The following is a 17520-nucleotide window of genomic DNA, read 5'->3' on the forward strand; positions in this document are numbered from 1 at the left end:
AATGAGATAAAATTTTTAATTAAAAAACAATAATTTCTAAAATTTTTATTAAAAAAAGAAATATTAATTTTAAAGAACAAGACTTTTTTAAAAACATCTTAAGAAAGAATATTTCTAAAGAATGTCAGTTTTTAAAATTCATCTTCAAAAGTAAATGTTATTTTTAAAAAATATAATTCTCATCCAAAAAAAAGTGTAAAGAAAGAATTCAAAGTTTGAATATTTGAAAAGAATTTTAAAAAAATGATTTTATTTTATTTTTAGAACATTTCAAAATCTTTTTTGTAAAAACTTTATCCAGTTAAAACTTAAAAATAATTTTCTATTTAAAAATATATTTAAACATTTCTTATATTTATTTAATTTAAAGATAAATTTTAAATCAAATACAAATACAAAAATGAGAAAAATAAATAAATGACGAAAATAATTTTTTATTGAATTACAAAATACTGGAAAACATTATTAATTTTATAAAATAAAGAAATATTTTAAAATCTAAAGGATTAATTATATATTTTAAAAACCTATAATTAAATATTTTTTATAGTTATGAAAACATTGAGAAATCGGGAAAACGTTATATAAATCAAATTTAATTAATATCATATTACTTCGTCATCTAATCAAAACGATGAAACAGGAAAACAATAGAACAATTTTCATTAAGATTAAATAGGTGTTATCTCCGGAGCTAAGATACAATAGCATTTCATCTATTCATTATAAATACACCATTTTAATTACAAAAATATACAAACATAATTTTTAAAAGTAGTACAATTTAAACATTTTTTGTAATGCAGGGCATTATTACAAATTTTTATAAATACACGCTAACCTTCGAAACAAGAGCGAATTAATTAAAAAGTTAAAATTAAAACATTTAATGATGTCATACAGCCTACGACTGCGTTGTGACACATCATACTAGCATTTATATCTCGTATCAGATTTTTGTAATATTTATTTTAAAAAAAATATATAGATAGATAAAGGAAAAACTCAAAAGTTATGCGACGTGTCGTCTCGCTGTTATGCAGTTCGCTGACCTAGTAATGAAACCTTTCCAACCTGTTAAAAGCTTATTTAGTGCCTCAGGAAGTCGTAGTAGTGCTAAGGACGAGCCACTTAAACCATATTAACGGTCAAGATGATAAGAAATGTTTGGAAAATTGATAAAAGAACGCAGCATATTAGATAATATAAGCATACAACAGATTTTCAGACGTTCAATGCTAAACGAATACTAAAATTAGAATGTGTAGTTAAACTTGCTGGTCTAGATACTTCGTCTACTTGTAGCATTTTCAGATGTTTTAGTTGTAATGGTCCACTAGGAACTAAGTCATGTGATGACATTGATGAGACCGAAAGTTCTGAAACCATTAAAAAAAATCTCAACTGATGAAATAATACACTCAAACGGCTATTGGGGCTAAAACCTAAATTACTCATATGTTTGTCTTCTTCTATGCAACGTGACACTTCAATTATCTAACTTGTGTTAAATCGATCATCGATTAGTAATTACACTGATTACATAAGGCAAATGCATGTAAGGTCTGTTAACGGTGTCATACGATAATAAATTATATATATATATATATATAAGTAGAGAAAATATAATAGGTAAATGCTAAGTTCGTAGTAAAGAAATTTAGACTCAAATATAACTTTTAAATTATTGCACGCGATTTTCAATAACTGCGTTCTTAAATGATATCGTCAGTCGAAACTACATAATGCGACCTGTTTTCGACACGAAACTAGGTTAAAAAGAAACCTTGAAGCATCACAATTTATTTTTCTCTCGGCTCGATCAGGTAAAGCACGTGACAGATTTAGAAACGAAAGTGTGACGTTCTATACGACTGTGACGTCATGGTTTTTGGTAACTAAATTTTGTTTACTGTATGTCCCCGATTTAAGATATTTCAGAAGAATAACGCTTTGTTTATAAGCAAAGCGGCTTTAGAGCATAAAAATCATTGAATTTTATAAAAGCAAGCTAGACTACGCCCAGTTTACATTGCAACTGGTTTGAACCTGATTTAAAAGGGAGTGGATGAATGGTGACGTTGCACTGTTCTTATTGGTTAGTATTCAATACGATAATACTGAGCTTATAAACGACCTCATCCTCTTTCTGCTTTCTCTGAAACTTGGTAGAGCTATCGATCTGCGAACTAACTTTACGAACTTTGTAGAAAATGCGTGAAATCGTTCATATACAGGCTGGTCAGTGTGGAAATCAGATTGGTGCTAAGGTAAGCGTTAAAACGTGCAATTAAGCAGTATCTGTTAAAAAAGTATATATATTATGACGTTACCTGTTGTATTCGGATGTTTCACGGGTGATATCATCACTAAATTTAGTATTTTAACTTTACAAAACTAAATACGCAGAGTAAATATATCTAAGAAAGTTTTAACTTATCAGAAAACATTTTACCATAGTGCATACATATCTAGAATGTGTATTGATGATGCGAAAAATAAAGTAATTTTTAATTATTTCAGTTCTGGGAAGTTATATCCGATGAACATGGAATTGATGCCACAGGAACATACCACGGTGATTCTGATTTACAACTAGAAAGAATTAATGTCTATTATAATGAAGCTGCAGGTAATTATAAAATTTAATTTTAGTCTCATAAAACTTAAAATTTGCAAAATATGCCCTTATGTTATCAGATTAAGGGAGTGAATAATATGTTGCAAACATTATCTTATTAAATCAACTGTAGAAGAAATGCTTGTTTTTTAATAGACCAAAAAATAATAATAAAAAGTGCTATCTTTATAATATATTGTTTAAAATGGGGAATAATTAAAAATATGTTACATTCTAATTAAATTCAAACATTTTATATAGTTGTTCTGTAGATATTTATCTGTAGATATAGATCTATTTTGCAACATACACAGTCTGCTGTGATTTTGTCTGATTGTTCTCAGATATATTTATTATTATTGTTAAATATTAATTATTTTATGCAATAATAATTAAATTAAAAACAACACTGCTTTCTTAAAATATTCATGATCATGAATATTTTTAGAAACATTTTTGCTTTGAATATATAATAAATTGGTTATTATTTACTTATATTGATCTTAAATTTATTGTAAAACTTAATATAAGAGATTTAAACGGGAAAATAGTCTTGGAGACAGAGGAAATAATGAAAAGGTGGTATGAGTATGGAAAGGAATTATTCCAAGGCGACAGGGAGAAGATCGAGTCTCCCAGGGAGTTAGAAGGTCCTCCAATACTCAAATGGGAAGTTGTAAAAGCCATTGGTAAACTTAAACCCAGTAAGGCTGCTGGACCTGACAATATAGAACCAGAATGGATTAAAGCTCTAGATGATGGAGGAATCAAAACCCTGANAAGAGAAGCACAAGATAGGTCATGGTGGCATGAAATGGTTGTCAACCTCCTGACAGGAGAAGACACATAAAGAAAGAAAGAATATAACTGTAATTATTGCTTTTTGTCCAACATTGTAATGCATCTTCTTAACAGTTATATGTAATTTGCTGTAAATTTTAAGGATTTATCATACCACAGTTTTCAATTGGAATGCTCGCTGAGATTTTATTAAATCAATAGATTTATTTGGTTAATAAAATTGATTTAGAGGTAATTATTTCCAGATATCAACAGTTTTTTAAACTTAATCTTTAGAAATTGTAAAGAAATGGTCAAAGGTGATGATTACAATTTTAAAATAGAAATATCAGTGATTTGTAAATTATAATGACTAATTATTTGGTTTTTAAACTTAAAATAATTTAAATTTTTTAGGTGGTAAATATGTTCCTAGAGCACTTTTGGTTGATCTGGAGCCTGGAACAATGGACTCTGTACGTTCAGGTCCATTTGGACTCTTGTTTCGACCAGATAACTTCATATTTGGTATGTAATAAACAATGATTTATATATAATTAATATAGTTCATTGCTTAACTCTATTTTATTTTAGGAAAAGTTAATGAAATAAACTTCTTTTTTTAAACAGTTTTCGGTTTAAATGTATTTTAAGAAAAATCATGAATTTTATCTTTTATAAATCGTTCTAACAATTTTTATTTCATTCTTTCAAACTGATATAGGTCATATTGTTTGTAATATATTAAATACTTAGTCATCTCTTTTATGTAATTTCCTGAAGTTGATCCATGTATTATATATAAACTTGTGTTGAAATTTCAAAAATAATTCTGTCTTCAAAGAAAAATTTTATCTTTATCTATCTAAACAATATATAATAGGTTTGATATAGTAATATTATAAGATATAATGTTTATCTATATTTTCCAAGGTAAATTTATCTTTTTGCCTTTCATTTTTACTTAAAAATTTTAAACAAAATTTCAAAATTTTAGGACAGAGTGGTGCAGGAAATAATTGGGCCAAAGGTCATTACACAGAAGGTGCTGAATTGGTAGATAGTGTTATGGATGTTGTTCGTAAGGAATCCGAATCCTGTGATTGCCTGCAAGGTTTCCAGCTCACTCATTCTTTAGGTGGAGGAACTGGTTCTGGTATGGGTACTTTACTCATTTCCAAAATCAGAGAAGAATATCCAGACCGCATAATGACTACATTCTCTGTTGTTCCATCTCCTAAGGTAAATTTTCAGTTTTAAATCTTTTATAGCATATATAATATTTATCAGAAATGAGTTTGCTTTTTGGCTTTGGCATACCAAGCAAGAGTGTGTATAAATAAAGCTTTATGCAATCATAATTGATATTAATATATATAAATGTTCTTGAGACAAATAACAATACTAAAGCAATCATCTTAAAATCCAACATAAAATTTTATTTAAATAAATGTTTGGTTCTTTTTAAAAGTATATTTAGATAATATAGTTTTCAGAATCAAATATTAAATAATATGAAAGAATGCATACATGATTTATCTTTATTTTTCTAAAAATGGCTTTTAAAAAATCAAAAATATCTAATTCTTGTTCATGTATTAGAAAAAACAATTTTTAAATTTTGCTGCTGCATAATTTCTCTTCTATCAATAATGGAAATTATAAGATAGCTGAAGCAGTAAAGTCTGGTTTGTGCCTTGTAAGAACAGAGCAGAGAAGAGAAAATGATATGAAATAGGTTTAGTATGCAACTATTCACACATTACTAGTTTTGTTTTCTTTTAGTCAGTAAGAAAAGTTGACAGAAGTTCTTTTCTCTGTTGACAGCCCACAATCCTTTGCATCTTTAAACATAGAATTAATAAAATTGTAATGATTAGAACTTTACCAGAATTATTTTCAATAAATCTTAATTTATTATTTACATGCAGTATTTTAAATTAATCAAATCTGAATAGATATTAACTTTACATATATAGTAATATTTAAAACTTATCTGAGATATCAAAAATGTACTTTGGATCATTTTCTTTTGTACAGTTTTATTCTCTGTCCTCTTCTTCTTGAATTAAAAGAGATTAACTTAAAAATATTACAACTCTAGAATAAAGCCTTGAAAGCATACCTAACTGCAAGTATCGAAAGCATATGTGCATTTCTTTCATTCTTTTAAAGTATGAATGTTTATGGGAAGAGAATAATAGAAAAGAGAAGAGTGACATGTTTTTCATTCTCACAAAGTATGAACTGGCCTTAAAGGCATTGGCTTACCCCACTCAGGGACTCAGGTTCAAATTGCATAGGGTTCCTTAAGAATTTTTCATGGGATACAAGGTGTTCAAAATACAGTGTGTCCCATCTCAGAAAGTCAAGCATCATTTCTCACCACTGACTATTTTTATTATGGGCTTGGTAGAACAAATGTATTTCTAATAAGTGTGACACACAAACACACTTTTTAATTATGTTTAGAAATATAATAATTTAGAATTAAACAGCAAAATTTATTGAAATTCATATAATAAAATGAAAGTTTTATTTCTATTGCATTAGATTTTCTTATTTAGCAAGTTTAATTTTGGTTTTTGCTTCATAAATAGGAATTAAATTGTATGATTAAAAAATTAGTCATACAATTTATTCCTGTTTATGAAGCAGTACAGCATATGTTTTTTCTTCTATTTCTATTCCTATGGCATCAGAAAGCAAAAATATTAAAAGGATAATACTAAGATTATTGGATATAATTTTTAACAGTTTGATGTCCAAGTGAAAAAGTATACTGTAAAGCAAATGAATATATAAGAAATGAATGGTTCACTTATAAATATAGAAACTAAAAACATTATTTTCAAAATACAGGGTGTCCCAAAAAAATGTATACACACTTAAACAATTATAAATTCAATGTTTATTAAAATATTTCATTTTCAAAATGTAATAGAATCTACAGACATTATGTAATATATTTGTCAACACCTGTTTTCAAACTGATGTCCGTTCTGGTCCAGGCACTGCTTACAATGCAAAGCAATGGAATCACAAAAATCATGAAACATTTTGTTTGGTATTTGCACGCATTCTTGTTCAATGGCTACTCTCAATCCAGCAACTGTTACAGGTTTCATAACATAGACTTTTTCTTTTAAGTATCCACATAAAAAGAAGTCTAATGGTGTGAGGTCTGGTGAACTTGGAGGGTGTTCTATGAAACACCTTCATCTAATCCACCTGTTTGGCAAGATCTCATCAAGGTAGGATCTAACATCATGATGATAGTGTGGGGTGCCCCATCTTGCTGAAAATAAAATCCTCTCTAATGCTTGGCATGACAGACTGTCGCAGCTAGTTCAAGTAAATGGGACCAGTTACAGTAGCATCAAAAAAGATTGGTGCAATTAATCAATCCTCTTGGTGATTAGCTGCACCACACTAACTCCTAGTAAAGTAACATGATGTTCCACCATAACATGCAGATTATCCCAGTAGGTGCAATTATGGTGGTTAATTGTACCATTTAATTTGAATATAACCTCCTAAACTGTGTTTGCACTTCAACTGTTTTCATACTTCCATTAGCATTTTGGTATGAATTTCCTTTGTTCAAAAACATTGGAGAGTGATAATAACTGATAAAAAATTTTCACTATTATTGAATTTCAGTAAAATATGTAAAAAAATATTTGATTTGCTAAATTGATATTTTAATATAACAGTAGCACAATAATTTTGATAAAGAATTTCCTTAGTATTATTTATTTATTTATTTAAATTAACATGGTATATTCATAATTGACATAATGTCAGTAACTAAAGTGAGTGAATATTGTTAAGGTGACCAGACTTCTACTTTCAGATGGTCTGTTCCACTGCTTACTCAGTTCTAAGAATATTCTATTATCAATATATATATAATTATACTATTACATTCAAACAAATGTAAAAAGACTTTTAACTAATACAAATGTACTAATAATATCTGATGGAGTACTTGAGCTTGCTTGTGTAAATGGTTGTTAAATTTTCAAAAATCAGTGATGTCATTATCAATTTATCAAGAAGCATTATGTTAATAATAAAAAAAAAAATTTTTTTGAAAAACTTTCATTGAGTTAATTATTAATCATGCTTGTGCATTCTAGACATTTTTTTTAATGATTAGACAATTATTAATACTTAATAATATCTTGGTATCAACTAATACAAAAACCAAGTTACATCTAAGTGCCCTGTCCAATGTCCCATTTTTTAATTTCATGATTTGGTCACTTTAATATAGGATATGTTGAATGTTATCTTAATCTGCATCATGATAAGTAGCTTACAAGTCTGCAATCCTAACTGAAATTGTCAATAAGAATCAAATGTTTGTTTTCCATTTTGAAAAAACTAGTATCAAGTAATATATTTTTACTTCTGAAACAAAGCAAAGAAAAAATTAAAGCATTAAATTTTGTATTTCACCATGGTCTAAAAATTTCCAAAAATTAGATTACTTGTTGTACTTTTAAGGCATAAATGTAATAAAATGTGAAATATAGAGTTGTTTCTAATCAACAAAAATGCTTACAAAAATAAAACTACTTTCAAACATTTCTGTATTTAAAATTAATGTATATTATACATAATAGGATAATAATAGACTAATAATAAATAAACATTTATGTTGTGATTTCAATTTATTGTTATTGTTTAATAACAGATCAGTATATACACTAGTCTGATTAAGGACTGATAACTTTAAATTTAATGCAAATGTAAAACATTACAAATTAAATTTTTATATTACAAGATTGATTAGATTATAATAATGAAAAATTGAAATCAGATAAAATTTATCTTTAAAAGAAAGTATTGGAGTAAAATGTTTTTGCTTATTTTACTTTGATTTCTATTTTCAAATTTTAAAAACACTTTATTTTCTAAATTTAAATTTCAGGTATCTGATACTGTGGTTGAACCTTATAATGCTACACTTTCAGTCCACCAATTAGTAGAAAATACAGATGAAACATTTTGCATAGATAATGAAGCTTTATATGATATTTGTTTCCGAACTCTCAAATTAACATCTCCATCATATGGTGATCTGAATCATTTAGTATCAGCAACAATGTCTGGTGTCACAACATGCTTAAGATTCCCTGGTCAACTTAATGCAGATTTAAGAAAGTTAGCAGTTAACATGGTTCCATTCCCCAGACTTCATTTCTTCATGCCTGGTTTTGCACCCCTTACATCAAGAGGAAGTCAACAATATCGTGCTCTATCTGTTCCTGAACTAACACAACAGGTAAATAAAAATGTTTAATGTTCTGTATTCAAAATTAAAAATAGAACTTTCCTTAAGTAATTTAAGTTTAATGTAAATAAATATTTTGCTTATTCCTACTCCTAATTATTTTGATACATTGACTAAAGAATAAATATCCGATGAAATGAATAAAAATAAACTAATTTAAATATCGTGTTTGTAAAAAGAACAAGATAAATATTGTAATAATGTCTCTCAACGATCATAATTAATTCTAATAGCAATGTCACTGGTGTATTTACAGTAATTGTTAACCAAACTTGTTCTTGTATTTCTAAAGAATATCCCCCAATTTTTGACCAGAAAAACCTTTCTAAACATATTATGACTATTCTTTACTATAATTATTGTACAGTATAATAATACAACAAAAAAAAATCTTACATGATGATGATGATGATGACAACAAAATGAAATCTGATGATCAAATGAATAGATGAAATATTTTATATATATATTAGGTTTTTGCAATACATTGTAATCATATTTAAATGGTCTTATCATCATCTTTTTAATTTAAAGCACTGTTAAAAAATGATACTAGGCTTATATTCTGAGAAACTTTAGTTGATATAAAGTTGTTTTTTTCTTTTTAGTTCGTATGAAAGTAAGGTGCTGCTATCATATTTTCCCCTCTCTAGAATTTATTTTATTTTCAGATTTAATATTCAAAAACTTTTTTTATCATTTCTTTGTGGAAACTTATTGAACTGTTGTCGCCTTCTGGAAACAAGAAACAGAAATGTTTATAAATCAACAAGACTTATTGTGACATTTTCACAATGCTGGGTTGCAATTTTTAATCATATTTTTAAATAATTTAATTCAAAATATAGCCTATGCTATCCACTTCAAATTAGTAGTGGCTTGCCTCCTGTACAGTTGTGAGGTCAGCCGATTAGGATGAGGTTTTTCGACAGCCGAGCGGTTCCTTCTGTCGTGTGGGCACAGAATGACTTTCTGAGACAGGTTTACCATCTTTAACCCATTTATTATATTACAAAAAATTCTTACAACATTCTTCAAATTTTCAATGTAACACAGCTCGGGGAGCAAATTAAAAGTTCCTTCAATGGTCCGACTTTCTCCGTTTGGTCCTTCGATGTCGTACGTTGAGATCGACGGCCCCGGGGCGTGCGGCACAGCTTCAGCGAAAGTCTCTGGTGAAAGGCAAATCTGTGCAAATCAAGACGTCACGGGAGAGCAACAGTAAGTCACAGGAGTTGACGAATCGGTCGCTGTTGATAAGTAGGAGAGGAGCACCAAGAACCAAGAACCTTTGTCCCTTGAGTCGCACGGTTTTATAGATTTCTTAACCGTCGTCGCCTCTCCATTGGTCTCTCATAGTCACCTGGTGACAATTTGAAACCTAATGAAGGGCGCGGGAGAGGTTAACGTTGCGACTGAATATGATTCCTCTCTCTCGGCGCGTTTTCCTCGAATTTATCCGTTTCCATTGTTTAACAAATTTACTAAAAAAAAACAATTGCATTGTTCAATCGAGACACCTAATCCGTTTCCTTAGCGCCTGAAAAGGAGCTCTTTATTTTAAATTGACACCCATAATTCGAAACTCTCAGTCGACCCCTGTTCGGGTCCTCACACAGTACGTCATGCTTTTACTTTAACAATATAGTTGTACCCAGGGCAGATCTACATAGGGACTAATAACCTTTGCACTTGGGGGCTTGGGGCTTAGGTCCTGAGCCCCAAGTGTTAAGGGCCCACAAAATCTTAATTATTATCATAAATTTTTAATACTTTTTCATTAACAATGAGCACTTATCAATATAAAGTTTGTCATTCATCCCCATTTCATAAATAAATATATTTCAACTCTGATTCTGATATTATTAAAAATGAATTTTAAACCCCCAATTTAAAGATTCTTAATCTAACAAAAAAAATGGGGCCTCATTGGACTTCAATAAGCACTAGACCCGAAAAACCTAGATCCGCCCCTGGTTGTGCCGATCATGTATACCTTGCTTTCATAAATCTCTATTTGAGAATAAAATTGTTTTCAAAATTTATTTTAGAATCAATTTTTTAATTTCATGCCATTTATTGCTGATATATTTTACTGGCAATCAAATTATTTTAATACTTTCTCTGAAATTGTTTATTTCATTTCATTAAATCATTTAAACTATCTTGTCATTAAAAGTGAAGTAAAATTAAATTTTAATTTAATTAATAATGCTTATGAAGTGACCAATTTTGCAGTGTGGCAGATTTGAACCTGTTTTATAGAATTAAATATTCCACAGTTGTTTTAGATGTATATCTTATAACAACAGATCTGTGTACATCACACACTAGTTTCTTTCAATATGTAGTGAAAAACACATAAGTGGACTTTTAAAGTTGACCATGCAGTCAAATCAAATTCATGTAAAGGAAAATTATAAGTTTAAACTGAGATGTAATGCATCCAAATATTAATACAACATTTGGACAAGAAACAGCAAGCAAAAGAATAATGCAATGCCAGTCTAAAAATTTCATACAGAAAACATAAGCCAGAAACTAAGCAATGTGGTTATTCAGCTTAAACAGTTGACAATGGCCAATGTAGCAATTTTCTTATCCAAAAAGTGATTAGGAAATATCTGCTATACTACATATTCATTATTCAATAGTATCCAGATATCTGACTGCTGTAGACAAGATCAAAAAGCAGATAAATGAATGCCTTATGAATTAAAAGACAACATTTGTAACATATTTGAATTCAGTTGGAGCAGTGACTTTTGTAAGTTAAGAAGCTGAAGCTGCCTTAAAGAATGAAAAGGCTCCTTTGTAAAAAATTTAAACAGTTGGCTACCTGATTGTAAGCATTTTATACAGATAATAATATGAAGCTAGAAACACGAGGTAATATTTCATTATCCATATTATCAGAACACCTATTGTTTGAGATTCTTCTGTGTTCTTCAATATTTCCACATTCTAATATTTTGGGTATAAGCTTGAAAGATTCTGAAATTATTCCATTATTGTATTTCCATGGGCGTAGTTAGAGTTTTGTTATGGGGGGGCCTAGTGGAGGCCAACCTAACACAAAATTGAATTATTTCAAATTATTGTTCATTATTGGGCACCGAGCAAGCCATTCACCTTTTTTTTAATATTCAAAACTTTTTTAGGTGTTTACAAATCGACTCAACACTTTTTCGGCTGTGATTTCCTGGGGGGGCACCAGGTTCCCTGGGAGGGGCCGTGCCCACCCAGGCTCCCCCCTCGCTACGCCCATGTGTATTTTCCATATTTATTTACTTTGGAGTCCTATTTTTTTCCTTTTTACTGTTTCTAGGCAAATGGAAAAAATGACAGGAATTTGTTTTTATGAAATTTCTATAAATTTTAAATGAATTAATGAAAATTATTAATTTTATTTTCTTTATCTCAATACCTATTTTATATATATATTTATTTATTTACTATTAAGATTGTAATTTAATTTCTATTCTTTTTATAATGCTTAAATATGCTTGAGAAATAATATATTTTATTAAAAAGTCTTACACTAAAACATTAAAAGTTAAAAAATTAATAACAAAAAGGAAAATTAGATATTTTGTTATTTTTTCTGTTTAAGTTACTTAATCAATTAAAATATCAAATATATCAATATAATTTATTGTTTAATGATAGATGTTTGATGCTAAAAACATGATGGCAGCCTGTGATCCTCGTCATGGTAGATATCTTACAGTAGCTGCAATGTTTAGGGGAAGAATGAGTATGAAAGAAGTTGATGAACAGATGCTCAACGTACAGAATAAAAATAGCAGGTAAGACTATGTATATGTTGTTTTATTTTAATGCTATAACTGCAGATTTTAATGTAAGGAAAATTTATATATATTTATTTGTAAATAGTTCCAAAATGAATTTTTAGTCGTAATGTTTGACTTTAGATATTATCGTCATATGTTTTTATGATTAAATAGAATAATATGAGACAGTTGTTGTATCTACATAAGGCAATGAATGGAAGTATTGCAAAAGTACAAAATTTTGACAATATTGACAAAATTTTCTAGAACTTTCTAAAAAAGACTTTCTAGAACTAAATGCCTGGAAAAAATTGCATAAAGCAGCATTTGAATCTTAAATTCAGTGCAAAATGATTATAATAATTTTTTTATTTTTCATGAAAACATAAAACTGCAATATAAGAAAAATATAATCTTAGGTTTAAACCTAATTTTTTCTAGTCAATTTTAAGTCAATGTATTTTTAGATATTTTCAGAATTTATAGCATTCCAACTTAATGTTCAACAATTTTAAAAAAAATTTTTGTTACTATATTTTTGATTTACGTATGCTAAATGTTATTTATATTGCCACTAACAAGTAGATAATAGTGTAAGTAGATTTTTGTTTGCTGGTTCTTATGTTTTAATGGAAGATCATGCTGATCTTGAATGGATGCTTCTATTCAAAACACAGTTTTGAATGGAAGCATTCATGAATCTTTCTGTTCAATGTGATCATATTAAACAGAAGTCTCTAATATCTATATCCACAATCAAACATAGAGTTAGAATTTCAAGATATTCAAAGAAATAATTGTGAAAGTCCATTTCATATTTAAGTAGTTTATTTGAAATTGTTGAACACAGACTTTATTGTGAAAGTGGTTTTTTATAAAGCAGATTTCAACAAATATTAATAAATTTTTTATTAACACACATTAAATGTGTTTTTCTATGAGAAGCATTTTAGAGTATAAAATTGCTTTTAAAACAGGTTAGTTATTCACTGGAATATACTTTAAATCATATTTCCAGTGCTTCTTTAATGAAATTTGTTTTGTGTAAACTGTAAATCAAACAGTAATGATAATTAAAACAGAGTTAAAATATAATCTGAAAGATGATCTTTAATAAAAAAATTTGCAACTATTTGTTTTAGTGTAACTTAAAAAATATTTTTTCTCTCTACTTAAGAATGACTCAGAGTTCTATATGGTGCTTGGGTTTTGACAAACTATGTCTCATCAGTGTTGAAAATTGACTTCTTTAAACTTGTAGCATATGGTGATCAGTGTAGCCTATATTTTTTTAAATTTAAGAATGTAGTTTAATAAGACTTAACTAATTTAGTAAGTGTGTTTCTAAAAATATACAAATAAATTGTCAGAGAAAGACCTAAACAAAAGAAATACCACTTATATTATCATTAACTGAATAGCTTTAATTTGATTATTGACACAAACTTAGAAGATAGTCAAAAATTTAATGAAGTAAAATATAAAACTGAATAATTTTCCAGAAGACTCTTATTTTAAAATTTTGATTTGAGTTTGAAGTTTTTCATTTAGTTTATAAATTATTTTATCTTGTAATATTTTAAAATATCAATACAGTGCATACATGCATAGCTTTTTAATTAATGGAAAAATAAGTGGAAAAATATAACATTTCTTCAGAAATATTCATCTGAAAGTAAGTTTAAAAAGGAACAAAATTCTTGTATTTAATATTTTTCAAAGATTAAGCAAATTAAAAAACATTTAATAAGATATTCTACTCGATCTGTAGATTTGAATATAAATTATATTTTGTATTCTGCAAATAAATGTTCTTTACTGATTTAAACTAAAATTTAAAAAATTTTTTATTAAAACATTATTGCATTAACTTATAAATAAATAAAATGAAATACAGTAGAGCGTCGTTTATCCGAAAGTCGGTTATCTGAAAGAATTCCAGTCGGCCTAAAGTATAATTTTTATTTGTTTTTATATTTTTCAATGTATATATTTTGTTTGTAAAACATAAAGAAATCATTTTTAACGATACAATAGCCACAATTATTATTTTAAAAAGTTTACATTAGGCTTAACATCGACAAAAATTCAACACGAAGCGATACGCAACGGAGAAAAATTTCAACACGGGATAGGTTAATATATTTTTTCATACATAATCAGTTATCCGAAAAATAAGTTATCCAAACAACCCGTCCCCAATTGATTCGGATAAACGACGCTCCACTGTAAATAAAGTGATTTTGCATTATAATTTTTTAAATTTAGTCTTAGTAAGCAGAAATATTTATAGAGACTAAAAAATTAAGTCAGTCTTCTCTTCCAAGGGCTGTGCAGTCTGTACATAAATGCTTTGACTCTTACTCCAACTTCTCAGAGTTGGAATCAAAGGAATATAAACTGACTTCTTTATTTATATATCAATATGGTATATAAATAATAAATGTACTAATCATATACTTTTTATATCAATTGAATGCATGCAATATAAAAACATTTCATCACTGTCAATGTGAATCATCAGACTACTTTTTAGAACTTTAACTTATTGAAGTTTGGAGTCAGTCCATTTTTACTGACTTTGACTCTAGTAACTCAAAAATTGTTTTTGACTTTAACTCTATAGCTGTTCCCTTCAATATATAAATTTTATATTTTCTTATGGATTGATGATGAGCCATGAAGCAAATGCATATTACAACTTACAGTAATGGTTTTCCCTATATTCTTATCCCAACAATATATCTCATACAGTTTGTACGAGAGAACTGTAAAATCTAAATGTTTTATTATTATTGTGTTTTATATTTTATATAACCCTATATTTGAAATGTTCTGTTGATGTGATTCATAAGTATTTTAGTGCATTATATTTTAAAAAATGTACTAAATTGAATATATCAGGTTGTAATGGTAAAATTTAGATGTTTCCATTTTTTTCTAGAAATGAGTAGAAAAAATGTTCTAGAATGTCCAATATGAGTATATAAGAATAACCAAAGATGTTTCATCACATTTATTTGAAAATACACACATCAAAAATGTCTGACAATATGAAACTTTTGAAAGAATGCATTTTCCAAGCTGTTGCTCTATCACTTCAAAAGTGGCCAAAACACAACAAAGGTCTTAGTCTCATCTGCAAAGCATTTAAGTATTCATGGGTGAACAAAGGTTAACTGGCTGATAGTGCAGAAGAAAGCAATGATCTGTGTTCATTTGACATCATGAAAATGGAGCTGCTTTCAATCAATATTGCTGTCATGAAAGAACTCTACTTTGAACAATTGGATTGTTTGAACACTGAGATAAAGAACTTTGTCATTGTAGTATTGGACTTTGTCAATTTTTGGATACTGTGCCAGCTCATAGATTAATGATGAGCTTAGAGAAGCTTACCAGTCTGGACTGGGATGTTCTGCCTCATCCACCTTACAGCCCAGACTTGGTCCCAACTGACTACCATCTATTTTCCACCTTGCAAAACAGTATTGCCAATATACAGTTCAATGACAATATCTAATATTTGAGTCATTCTAGGCTCACAGGTTGAAAGTCTGTAGTAGAGATGGTGAGATTGGTTGATATTGATGGTGATTATCTACCAGACTGAACAGTAATCATTGTTGAATTAATTGTCAATAGAGTTTTTTCATAATGTATAAATTTTACTCTTACAACAGATACAATTATTCTCTATTATTATTATTATTATTATTACAGTAGAGCCTCGAAAACTCGGCACTTGATAACCCGGCACTCCGGATAACTCGGCCACACCCTGGCAGGGCAAAAAAATCCTTAGTTAATTAATTTTCATTATAGACAGCTTTATAAAAGTATAAAAGCTCTCATAAAGTATTTTTCTGAGGTCTGTCTTATCAGGTAAATTACTGTACACAGTGTATTCATTAATTTTCATTTTCATGTAGTAAAGGCTCTATGCCTTCATAAAGGACGTACTTTTCCTTTGTTTAAGGGTATTTGGGCAGTTTATTCTCTGTTGTATTCTCAAGCAAACAATACATACAAGTACAGTACAATATTTTCTGAGGAAACACACATACTTATCCTTTTTTTAACCCCATTCCCGATAACCCGGCATTTTCACAAACTTGGCCACCCTTTGGTCCACATTAGGCAGAGTTTTCGAGGCTCTACTGTATTATTATTGATATTATTAATTAATTTTTTCTTAAATTTTTTATTAGTAATTTAATCTTTGAATATTTCATGATAAACTTTTTATTTTGTTATTTTTAGTTATTTTGTAGAATGGATCCCAAACAACGTTAAAATTGCTGTTTGTGACATTCCTCCACGTGGTCTGAAAATGTCAGCCACATTTATAGGAAATTCTACAGCCATTCAGGAGATTTTTAAAAGAATTTCAGAGCAATTTTCTGGTAAATTTTTAATTCATTTTTTCATATTTTTTCTTTTTATTAAAATGTTTGTATATTGTTTTGATATTATTTATTTTTTCTTTCAGCCATGTTTCGCAGAAAGGCTTTCCTTCACTGGTATACTGGAGAAGGAATGGATGAAATGGAATTTACAGAAGCAGAATCAAATATGAATGATCTTGTGTCAGAATATCAGCAATATCAAGAAGCAACAGCTGATGATGAAGCAGAATTTGATGTTGATGAAGAACCAAATTACGAGGGTTAAAATAATTACAGATACTTCTGATATTTATCTAAGAAAAATGTTGGTTGTGAGAGGTATTAATGGTTAACTGTTAAAATTAAAAATGGAAGAATATATTTATCATTTGTATTTTGATAAAATAGAAAAATTTTGTAGTTTAACCCGGTTGTAAAAAAAATGTTTCTATTAAAATGGCTGTTGTTATTTTATATAGGTTGATAAATGTCATTTTATCCTTTTCATAATGGTCTCACTATATTATTTCTTCATCCAAAAGTTAAATAAAAGAAATTTCAAAAGGAATTTGAAGGATGTTAATAAAATGATATAAATTTTTAAAACTGGTTTTACATAGTGGTAAAGTTTAAGTT

General features: G+C 28.3%; 1 protein-coding gene across 1 annotated transcript; it reads left to right on the top strand.

Annotated features, from left to right (window-relative positions):
• The first annotated feature begins 2213 nt into the window (after positions 1–2213).
• Positions 2214–17258, top strand: LOC111626503 (tubulin beta chain-like). Its single transcript, XM_023369897.1, has 8 exons — positions 2214–2270; positions 2524–2632; positions 3818–3928; positions 4398–4642; positions 8340–8693; positions 12372–12511; positions 16760–16902; positions 16989–17258. Exons 1-8 carry the CDS (start codon positions 2214–2216, stop codon positions 17168–17170), a joined length of 1341 nt encoding a protein of 446 aa, XP_023225665.1. The 3' UTR covers positions 17171–17258.
• Positions 17259–17520: the final 262 nt, after the last annotated feature.

This window comes from Centruroides sculpturatus, unplaced genomic scaffold (genome assembly GCF_000671375.1).
Source record: "Centruroides sculpturatus isolate CEXI.00-Female unplaced genomic scaffold, Cexi_2.0 scaffold159, whole genome shotgun sequence".
NCBI lineage: Eukaryota > Metazoa > Arthropoda > Arachnida > Scorpiones > Buthidae > Centruroides > Centruroides sculpturatus.